This window comes from Olea europaea, chromosome 7, assembly GCF_002742605.1.
Source record: "Olea europaea var. sylvestris chromosome 7, O_europaea_v1, whole genome shotgun sequence".
Lineage (NCBI taxonomy): Eukaryota > Viridiplantae > Streptophyta > Magnoliopsida > Lamiales > Oleaceae > Olea > Olea europaea.
The window spans coordinates 6,168,772-6,181,111 of NC_036243.1; the positions used below are offsets into that span (position 1 = coordinate 6,168,772).

At 31.6% G+C, this 12,340-nt stretch overlaps 1 protein-coding gene across 1 annotated transcript; it reads right to left on the reverse strand.

The window, feature by feature from the left end:
- Positions 1–9,872: 9,872 nt before the first annotated feature.
- On the reverse strand, positions 9,873–12,216 carry LOC111397662. The gene is made up of 4 exons (XM_023024667.1): positions 12,000–12,216; positions 11,721–11,854; positions 10,900–11,199; positions 9,873–10,252 (listed from the first exon to the last, which is right to left on the reverse strand). Exons 1-4 carry the CDS (start codon positions 12,083–12,085, stop codon positions 10,065–10,067), a joined length of 708 nt encoding a protein of 235 aa, XP_022880435.1. The 5' UTR covers positions 12,086–12,216; the 3' UTR covers positions 9,873–10,064.
- Positions 12,217–12,340: the final 124 nt, after the last annotated feature.

The following is a 12,340-nucleotide window of genomic DNA, read 5'->3' on the forward strand; positions in this document are numbered from 1 at the left end:
ATTGGCTAAAGTTTTCAATGGACATGTGCAAACATGTGGTTATAAAGACATGATACATATACTCTAGGACAAGTAAGAGATTTTTTGGACAATGTAACCATATAGTATAGTTTTGTTGATATAAAAATAACAATATTCTATATCAAATAAAATTGTTTTTACTTTATTTATTGCAATTATTTATTACTCTAATACCAGTTGTTGGAATGCATAAGCGAAATTATCTAGAAATTAAAAAATTCTTTAATTCAATAAACAAGATCGTCTCGATATTCAAATGTATGTTTTATCAAGAATAAATTATTCAACTTTTACCGAAATTCGATTATAAATTCTTGAATTAATTTTGAATTATAAAACTTTTTGGATCACGAACTTCTAGCTTTTTAATTCTAAGAACTTGATACTTCAAACTCCAAGTCTTCTATGGTATTCTCCAAAGTTAAAACTACACCGGTGGATGAGCATCTTTTTTTAATTAAATCAAGAAACTAATACTTGAATTGGACAATTAAAAAGCAAGAAAAATAATAACTTTGTCCTCTTTCCAAATTTGAACGCTATTGAATTATGTATTATAATTACTGTACAATTCCATATAATATCTAGTTTCCATAGAATATCTATTTATAGAGATAGAATAGTTACAATTCTTATATAATAATAATTTCACATTCATATATGAGTTCTAATTAAAATTCAAGTAGAAGTTTTAATTAAAGTTCAAATCCAATTAGTTTACATTTAACTACATATGTAGCCCTAGAACTTTAATTACAAATGTAACTAAGTTTACAGCTTTCATAGTAATTACAACAAGTACAAAACTTTATTGTAATTACAATTAAGTCCAAAACTATTATAATTACCGTAATTAAGTTACAATACTCTATAGAGCTACCATAAGGACTTGATCAGACGTATATTATCCAAACTCCAATAACTAGATCTTGATTAGTTGACCCTAGGCCATCCAATATAATTATTAATCATTGTTTTTTCTACTAAAGGCAAAAGACTAAACACTTGGAATATATAAGATCATAGAAGCCAATAAATCTGTAATACTTTCCTCTGACTACCACATATGTATTTTATCCTCATATGAGATCCGATGACAAAGTGCGACCATAAATGACTGTTTTGCTTGCTAATTATTCTCACTAACTTAAGTACCATTTTCTTCAACGATCATGTGAACTAATGTCAAAATTTAGCCGTCACTAAACACTGAGCTCATATTTTAACCGTTCAACAGAAAATCCTTAAGTAGCCACTCTATCCATTTTTCATGGTGACGGTTCCCGACACGAATTTATATTCTCTACTCCACTCATTCTCAAGTTCTCAATACATCGAGATATTTAACCTATCAAATTGATATCACCCATTGATGAATCAAAAAACCATTAAAATCAACAAAAGTTATACACAATTCTGTTAAGGGATTTAGATGGAATACACAGCGATCAAATGGAATTCAATTCTCCGTAGGGTTATGCTATAGAATTTAATTGGACACCCTGTCTGATCAATACATTTCAAATGTACTAGTGTCACCTTTATAGTATATGTACCATGTCTTGCAGATGTCCCTAGAAAATTGGCGATAGGCTCTTGGTAAATGAATCTACAAGATTATCCAAGTAGCAGTCTTACTGACAACCACATTTTCTCTACCAATTCTCTCTCTTAAGTGGTGATATTTCCATTCAATGTATTTACATCTTTGATGACTCTTGGTTCTTTAGAATTTGTAATAGTGCTACTGTAATCCCAATACAGTGTAAAGAGCTGTATAGATGCAGGCACCACCTCGATGACCGTAAGGATTTTCTATCATACAGCTAATTTGGTAGCTTCAAAAGCTGCCATATACTTGGCATCAATGATGGAATCGACAATGCATGATTGCTTGATATTTCTCCAAATAATGGCCCAAGCATCTAGTGTAAACAACAATATCGATGTAGGCATATGATAGTCTTCATCACTCTAGAAGTCTAAATCCTTTTAACCTATTGAAATATCTAGCAATGAGCATATAATTTCTTGTTCTCTAGAGGTACTAAAAGATATGCTTTATCGCCATTCAATGTTTCGATCTTGAGGTTAAATAGATTTCGACTCACCGTACCAATAGTATGACAAATGCCAAGTCTATTATATAACATAGCATACATAAGACTTCTTATTGCCAACGTATAAGGTATCCTACTCATTTACTCAATCTCTTTAGGAATACCCATGGACAGATCCTTAAAGAGTTGGATTTGATGCCTGAGGGCAAAATCTTGCATCGCAAATCTGACAAGTATCTTGTTAACAAATAAGACCTGGGACAAAAGCTGTCATATTGTTCTTTCGATCTCTCAGGATCTGAAACTTAGAACATAGCTAGCATCATTAAGTTCTTTATATGAAACTATTGGGCCAACGATGCTTTTATAGACAATAACGCACCCACATTATTTCTAATGAGTATAATATCATCTACATAAGCACTAGAAAAAATAAAATTTTGTCTTGTATATTCTTATAGATACAGGGTTCATCAAAAGTCCTGACGAAAATCATATGTCTTAATCACTTTGTCAATCCATAAATAGATTATTTCATCCACATTATCGATAACCTTTTTATATGAATTCGGATCATCAACTTGTACAATGGAGATCACCAAATTGGACTCTCCACTCCACAAGTACCTTGAAGGTAAATTGATAATCATACGACTTTATCTAAAGGTCAATTGATCTAGGACTGTGGTGTCATTTGGAACATAATATTTTCATCAATACTGGTATTACCATTAGGTGACGCATTAGCTCCTCATTACATTCAATGTCTATTGATCTACGACATTTTTATGGTATTCAAGAGTAACATTTTTATTTCACATGTGGGAATAGTTTAAAATATAAAGAATATTAATCAAACATCTAGCACAAACAGGAATTTTATTCATTAAAATGCTAAGAGCATCACACGCTGATTTTTTATAGAATAAGGAAACAAATTTTTTCTTCATTCGTTAGATGTAATAACAGTCTCTAAAAATCAAACACCTATCCCAATGAAAATAAAAATGAAATACTCATGAGTTCTTATGAAAACTCTTGCTCTTGTGCCAACTATAATTTTAAACTGACATTCAATGAGTTTCTACTTTCCTAAAGCACTTGCATTGACATGCGTATATGATTAATGGTTTCAAAATCTGCAACTTAGGGATCTATAGTCACATGCACTTTGCTTTCTAGCTGGTGTATTTGGGCAGTCTTTCTCTAGTATCCTTTTTCGATCGCAATTAAAACACTTGCCTCGAGACTTTCTATCTACTTTTGATCTTTTGTTGCTCTCATACTTATTGATAGCTTTCTTTCTCTTCTTCCAAAGTCTACCCTTATGGCTTGGAACCAGAGGAGTCATCAAATGATACATGAACATTGTCATTATACCATTAAGACTACTTTTCACATTACAACTCTATCATTAATCAATCAATGGTGTATTCATCTAGTGCAAGTGATAATCCATAGTAAACTATGAAAAATTATCAAGTAAAGAATTCAATACCATGTTAAAAGCTGATTATTCTTGATAGATATTTTCATCCAGACACTTAACCATGTTTGAAGAATACAATTATAGTCAAACTATGAAACTTTCCAAGCACTCTTGATTTCATAAGGTACAAATGACTTCAAAAGAGCTTTCCTACTCTGATGATCAAACATGCCCTAATGGGTCTCTAGTATGTAATGAGAGGTACTTTGATTTTCAAGTCTTTGTTGTAACATGTTTGACATCGAAGTCAAAATGAAACAACTAGACATCTTGTCTGCAATCTCCCACTCAACAAACCTAGCCTTTTAGACTTTGTTGTAACATGTTTGACATCGAAGTCAAAATGAAACAACTAGACATCTTGTCTGCAATCTCCCACTCAACATACCTAGCCTTTTAGACTTGTCATATGGTCTTAGCAGGTTCATCAAGATATTCGTTAAGCATAAAATTAAGTTTTTCTACATTGAACACAATCATTAAATTATGTTTTCAATCCACATAATTTTTTCCAATTAGTTGGCTTCGTTTTAGAATAACAAAAAAATTGGCCAAATGATATTTCGCATAAAAATAATCTTACATTGCGTATTAAAATTGAGCAGTAACTAACAATTTAGCATATGATGCATAAATGATATATAGATCCATTTAGTTATAATAATGTAATGATTACTTGATCCTTGTAATCCAAGAGGCCTCTCTCTATAAGAAAGGTCACTATATTCACTTATCAAGTTGGGACCCTCCCACAAGACAAATCATATCTGCAAATGTCTATATAAGTCTAATATCATTTTATTTGGTCACCAAAATCATAAATGAGATTCCTTATAGGAGGTTCGCAAATAATCTCGATTTGAGTGTATAACCTTTGTCTAAAACTCGAGATACTTGAACATAAATTTACCATTTATAGGATGATCACAAATTATATTCTTATCTAAATGATCTTACCATGAAGGAATCCAATCATGCAACTTAAACTATGAGGCCCTCCTATAGGGAGTCCGTTGTATTATCAGCACGAGGTAAACATGTTATCTTGCTTATGGATTGACCAAAGGGGACCATAAGTTTTTATAAACACTCGCTCCCACTCAATATTTTAAAATAATGAATTTTAATTTAAATAATTACCAAATGTTCAAATTAATTAAGTTAATATACAAGATAATTATTACAATTTTTCCTTCCAGAAAAATTTAATCTAAATTAAATTAATCAAGAAAATTTTAAATAATTATAAACTATTGATATTAATCAAATTAATATATAGTTTAACTATAACGATTTTTCAATTAGTTTGCTTTTAATTACATGTGTAGTCCTAGAATTTCAATTACAATTATAATTAAGTTTACAACATTTATAGTAAATACAACTAAATAAAAAACTTTTTTGTAATTACAATTAAGTACAAAACTATTATAATTACCGTAATTAAGTTACAATACATTATAGAGCTGTCATATGGACCTGATCGGACATATATTATCCAAGCTCCAATAATTAGATCATGTCTAATCGACCTTAGGCCACCAATCTAATTGTTAGTCTTTGTTTTCCTGCTAAAGGCAAAAGATTGAACTCTTGGAATATATAAGATCACGGAAGCCAATACATTTGTAATACCTTCCATTGACCTACCGTATATGTATTTTATCCCCGTTTGATATTCAATAATTAGGTGTCACCATAAATGATCGTTTTGTCCTTCTAATTATTTTCACTAACTGATAAAGAATTCAACTTGACCAATCAAATTGATATCATCCACTAATGAATCAAAGAACCATTAAAATCACCAAAAGATATACATAATCCTATTAAGGAATTTAGATGAAATACACAGTGGTAAAGTGAAATTCAATTCTCCACACAGTCATGTTATAGAATTAAATTTAGCATACAGTCCGTTCAATATACTTCAAGTGTACTAGTATTACATTTAACTATTTCTGTGATAAGGACAAATCACAAAATTAAATAGTGGATTGGTTAACACTACAACCTTCCAATATTATTGTAGTGGAATGTACCCTAATCGTCCTAAACAATTGATGTGCTTAGTAATAATAAATTTAACATGCATTTAAGTTCCATTAAAATTTCATTAATTTGTATGATATTTTTAATGTATTGCATGCTTACAATTTGGGTAACAATCTCCTCTTGTTCCAACAATCCATCATTTTATATGCATTTTAGTTGGGTTTATTCAAAGTTAATTTATTTTACATCAATTTCTAATTAATTGACTCCTATTTCAGGATAAAAATCATTGATGGAGCCAAATCAGAGATTTAATTATTCATTGAACAAGAATTAAGTAAATTATTAGGGTCAAGTCAAATTAGCATAGTTATGACCCTTAATTATTGAGTCCTTTAAAAGTAAAGAACTAGGACCTACGATTACACTTCCAATAATACACAAAAAAAATTCCATATCGTTTTCTAATTGAATTAGTATTCAAATTGCCATTCTTGTTGGCTACGTCTTCTGGAAGCTGGAATTCTTACAGTGGAAGGTATAATCATTTCTTCATTTTCCCCCGAGGGGGACGTAAGGGGGAAAGCGTTTAGGGCTGCTCTCCGAGGCATATTTTATGGTTATTTCAGTGTTAAACATGGTATTGGGCAATTGAAATTCGTAAAATTAAATGAATAAGCATATGAAAGTATTACACACACATGTGTGCATGTGTATATATAGGTACTTTAGAACCCATTTATGTTATTGAGCATGAATCACTTTGTTTTTTCTTTTTCTTTTTTATTTGGCTATTTGATTTTTTTAAATTAATTTTATCATTTTCATAGCTAAGAGTTGATAATTATATTTCCTCAAATAAATAGTTAAACGAATGAAGTTCATATATATGTGTATTAAGTTTTAAATTATAAGAAAACTCTTGTTAATTGACATGAATGAATCATTGCGGCATAAACATGCTAAACAAAGAAGTAACTTTGCACTTAGGTTAGAAAAAAGATCATTCAACTCTTGAAATTACATTTCAATGATAGAATAGGATAAAGCCACACGGAAACAATGAAAATTTGTAATTTCTTCAATATGCCGTAAGTGACCTACGCACACTATCCATATCAGGAACATCAATATTATGCTTTTGACAAAAAGAAACGATTTCATCCAAGAAAGGAATCCCACTCATTGTCGCTCATCTCTTGGAGTCTTTGTTTGCATATTATCACTAAACTCATGACATTTCTAATATCTTGATCTTTTCTTTGTAATGCCTTAGATAATTCATTTGAAATCCCTTGATGGTTATCATGAGATGTAGATTAAACACAAACTCAAATGATTACATCGAGTCCAGTATATTATCAGCCTCACATATTTGTTCACGTGTTGATCCATTAGCAAAAATCATTTCAATGACATCAATTACATATGAGAACATCAAAATCAAACTAATCAAGGAACGATGATGTGATTCCAATGTGTATCACCAAAAAATGCATTATTACTTTGTTGATTAAGACACTGTTAACTTGAAACCTCACTATTAATGAGTGCTTCAAAAATACGGCTTCTTGTTGGTCTTAAAGAATATCACAACGTTTAGAAGGAACTCCAACAATATTCACCACACCAGAAACCAAATTAAAGAGTGATTGGACTTTCTTGTGATTCTTTGCTATGGCTACAAGAGCCAAGTGAAACTGATGAGCAAAACAATGAACATAGAAAGGTACTTGGAATCTCTTTCAAAATAAGTGCTTTCGAGACCCTTGAACAAACCTTGCATATTACTCACCCCATCATAACCTTGACCTTGCAATCTAGATGTACTCAATCGATATCTTGAAAATAATTTATCTATAGCCTCCTTAAGTTATAGAGTTGTAGTACTAGAAATGTATTCAATCCCAATAACACGTTCAACTAGATGCCCATCTTTTCCACATAACGTAAAACAATAGACATTTGCTCCTTCATTGAGATATCTTGAGATTCATCAGCTAGAATTGAAAAGAATGTATCAACAATATCTTTGATGGTAACATCAATTGTTTCAATAGCTGCCATACTTACAATTTCATTCTTAATTTTTTTTAGTTTTGATTTTTTGAAGCATTTTTCAAAGTGGTAAATTTTATCCCTTCATTATGATTAGCCAGAAACTTCAACTATTGAAGAAAGTTAACTTGATTATTTGACTCTTCAAACTTATCATGATCACAAAAAGCAAGTCCTTGCTGTAAAATAAGTCGAACACAATCAATTGATCCATCCAAACAAATTCGATATGAAATTCGTGCTTGTTTTGACTGCTTGAAGAAAACTGTCTCAATATGTTGTTCTTGATTCATCAGGGCTTCACAGTTGCTTCAGGCTAGATTATTTGCACCATGGACATCTCCAACATGAGCTCCAAGTCTATCCTTCTTTAAAATTATAGAACCCTTCTTTCGTAAAAGCATCACCACCTCCTTGTTCCCCATTATTTGGTCCGAAAGATACCAATATAATCAAATGTGGCATTTTTACTTATATTATATTAGAACCAATCATCATATTCATTGAATAGAGCAGGAATGAATCGCCTTGATTTTTTACATTATAACACATGAATCCGAGGCTGATGCGGACATCTCTACAAGGTACTCTTGTTAGCTGATCTTGAAGATTAACATTGTAATCCATTATTGTAGTTCTTAATCCGAGATCCATAGGAAGTTGTACAACATCAATATGCTCAATACTTTCTTTCTTTAACTCATCATTTTCTTGAAAATCAGTTTCATCAACACTTGCTTCCTTTGCTTCATCATTTTCTTAAGCAATAGCATCCTTAACACTTGCTTCCTTTACCTCAACATTTTCGTTAATAGAAAATCTCTTAATGTGTGACTTCTTCACCTCAACATTTCCTTCAATGAAAATTTGAGATATTCGTTTAAAATATCTCAACATATCTTCCCATAAATCAAACAAAGCTTGCATAACTATACCATCAGTGAAATAGAAAGTTAAGAGATGAACATCAAGAATTGAGATTACAAATAGCAAATATTTTAAGATAAACTAAACTAATAATCAAAATTATAAATGTAGATTTTTAGAAATGAATTCTATCAGTTTATCACAAGATAATTGATTCTTTAAGCCAATTCATAATCGAATTTTTCAGTCCTTTTCTGGGAAACTCAAAATCAACCTTTTCTGGGAAACTCAAAATCAACTAGTCTCTTAAAATCCTTTGTTTGTTCTTCCACTACTTCCAAACTCGCTTTCGATGAAATATTTCCAACAAAATATGGTACCCTTTTTTTAACACTAACATTCTTCTCACTTGTGGGTACTTGTTTTTCTTCCTCTTGTCATTTCTGATTTTCATGCCTTGATTTCCCTTGAACAAAGGTTTAAATTTTGGTCAACTTAGAATTTTTCTAATCCAAACTCAATCGATTGATTCTATTCATGTGCTGGAGTCAAATGCTTCCAAGGACGAGTGACCTCGCTTAATGCATTGAACTTGGCTATTTACGGCTCAGTTTCGCCTGAAATTTCTAGGCTTGATATTTATATGATTTGATTTTGGGATGTGATGAAATTATATAAGCATAAATAACTGTCAAAACATAAACAATAAGATTAAGAAAGAGAGGTGGATTACAAGAATTTGCTTCTTCAATCTATTCTTGTTCTTGTTCTTCTTTCAAAATATCGTTATTGAAATTTGGTATTGCAAGAGTACGCAAAGTTTTGAGAACTGGGGAAAGGGAAGTACGATTAAAAAATTCATATTATGTGGACCTTTTTTCAGTGTCAAAGATTGTTTGGTTTGAGTGGGTCAATTCTGTCTCGATCCAATGCTATTCAAGCATGCATTTACAATGTTAAATTTTTGAACTATTGAGAATGCATAATATTTAATTTAATATTTTCCTTTTTAAATTCCAATATAAGGTTTTGTAACCGTGCAAATAAAATACAGTCAAATCATTAAAAATGTCAATAATTGAAAAATTAGTTGTTTTTTGGACATCACAGTAGTCATATTACAAGCACACAAACATCAACTTCTGAAAGCAAAACCCTTCTTTCACTGCAACTTCATTACCTGTTGATACTTATTCTTGGAACTCAGCAAGCCAGGTATTATCTTTGTTGATCCACTCTATTTCTGTACAGTAAATGCCAAATCAATAGTTGTTATATAACAGTTTATGTTAAAGTATAATAACATGAGACCCATAGATAAACATGAAAAGATAAATATTCAAACAGAAAAAATAGTAAAAAAATAAAAATAAAAATAAAAATAAAATAAAGCCTGCTTGACTGCAAGTATAAAATACACATTCAAAAGTACTTTCGTGCAGGTTTTCGAGCTAACATTAACAAAAACTTAGGCTTCTAGTCCTCTGATGTCCCAAAGAAACTTGTACAATGATTCCATGGGAACTTTACCTCCATCAAAATACAAGTTACAAGCAAGAGAGCAAACTTTCTTACTAAGAATTATCTCTCTTCATATTGAAATAAAAACCAACAGAATTCATAATGTGCATATGCAGGTAAGAATAGAGTTCCATAATATTTTCCTTCTCCAGATACTCGGCAGCCTTAATAACAAATTTAAACTCCCGTCCGTAGAGATGTGAAGCTGTTGCAGCTTTGTAAGTTAAAAGCTCCAAATCACCTGTAGCCATAAGAAACCAGAAAATTAGAAACAAATATAAAATCAACGCATTTCCATATGGAAAAAATTTATGTTTCCACCTTAAATTTAGCGACTATTGTGAATATATTAGACCTGCAACACAGATTACCTATCAAAGGCGCAAGGGTAGAAAAAGGAAATGCAAGAGGAGAGGAGGCCACATGCAAGGTTACATAGTTGGGTGGAAGAACAGTCTAGAAGCAGAACCTATAAATAAGGGGATGGAATTGCAGCTGAGCAGGCAGAATTTGTTAGTCATTGGGAGAGTATTATTTGGCATTTCAAATCTATTTTCTTATAGCAGACCTATTTCTTGTAATCAAAGTTCAGTAATGAAATATTAAAATTCTATTTTAGTCCGCCAATTACTATAGATTCTGTTTGGTGAAGCGAGATTATCTCAAGTTCCTATCAGAATATTCGACTATGTAAACAGTATGCTTAGTCAAATGAAACATTAAAACTTAAAAACGTTTAATTGCTAATTGGGTGATCTACTTCCACATAAAATGACAAAAATTTAACGGTGTGCTAAGGCTCCCACAAGTAGCAAAACTTGGAGATGGCCTTTACCTAGCAATAGAATAGAAACTACTAGAAATGAACTATATAGGAAACATGATTACCAGTAGCAATATCCGACAGGAGAATGCTGTGGCTGAAATGGCGATTAAGCCACCATCTGCAACGGAGCCTCCAGTTTTTCCCAGATGCACTGTTAGTAGATATATCAAGAATCTGGTTAGAATGACAGAAGGAAGCTTGATTGTGCCCATCTTTTCCATTAGAACACGACATTCTATCATCTCCACACAGACGAAGTCTCAAGAAGCAAGATGCTAATTCCTTCCACGTGTCAGATTTTGCATATGTAGCATCTAAGTGTAAGGCTATCATTTCTGCAAGTTTTTCAGTGTTGTAATCCCCTGCCATTGAGTATACAAACAACATATTATACATACAATTCAGTTTCAGAAATGTGTGCTACAATCATCTGGTACCAAGACATATATCGTAAAACTAAGGCAGGAGAATAATTCCATATAAATGAAAATTCCTCTAATCTATTATTTCATTAACATTAAAACCAAAATTAAACTTTCAACACAAGAGCAGCAATAGACAGAAAATGTCGGATAGTATTCGAAAGCTTATTTTATATTATCTGCAATACAGACCGTTAAATTAATTTCCAATATATGGAAATAATTTCAGAATGGTGGGCAGGTTTGTCTGTGTATGATTGGAAGGGGGTGGGGGTGGAGTGGGGAAATTTTGATTGGAACATTAAAATATAATAATAGAAAAAAGGAGCAAAAGATTATAGAGCAATGAGAAGTGAAAAAAAACAAATGATGGCTAAACTATTCAAAATTGATCTTATCAGAAGTGATAAGATAACGAAATGAACACCTTGAAACCGTCTGAAAAAACACTAATAACTGACCTCGTTGATGCATGACAACAAGTCTAGCCAACGAGTTGCTGCATGTTGGATCCTTCTTTAAGATGTCCTCAAAGCATGTACAGAGTTTCACATTGTATATGCCATTAAAATGCTCCAAGAGAGCAGCTTTCAATCTGCAACAAATGAAAACCAATATATTCTAACTACACTTGCATACACATACATATGCATATATCTTTCAAATTAGTCCCTAGTCAGTGCAGTTTGTTTTGCATTCTAAGCAGCCACAATTGCTATTTTGGAGAAGGAAACCATTACCTTAACTGGAGTACTGTATCTGAAATTTTAAATGATTTTTCAAGTTCATCAAGGGCCTCGTTGACCCGATCTCCAAGAAGAAGCATCTGCCAAAATAACAAAGATGGAAATTCGGAGGTTGTGTTTTAGACAAATCCAGAAACTGTTGTAATTAAAAAGAAAAAAGAATTGACTGCTTGAATTGGAAAACAAGTACTCAATCAATAATTGTAGGGGCTGTGCTGCTGATTGTTATGACAAAACATAACTGCAACTGTTGATCTTTTCTTTCACATCTTACTTTATTTTTGCAATGTTTTCTAATGAAAACCTACCCAGTAATTATACTATGCAAGGTTAAA

What these genes read in the sequence shown, in the direction of transcription:
- LOC111397662 (XM_023024667.1), bottom strand. Translation starts at nt 12,085, where the DNA reads ATGCTTCTTCTTGGAGATCGGGTCAACGAGGCCCTTGATGAACTTGAA. An exon ending in TGTTGTCATGCATCAACGAG is followed by an intron (nt 11,200 to 11,720) that starts GTCAGTTATTAG and finishes ACTCAATGGCAG; the next exon opens with GGGATTACAACACTGAAAAA. An exon ending in CCTGTCGGATATTGCTACTG is followed by an intron (nt 10,253 to 10,899) that starts GTAATCATGTTT and finishes TTATGGCTACAG; the next exon opens with GTGATTTGGAGCTTTTAACT.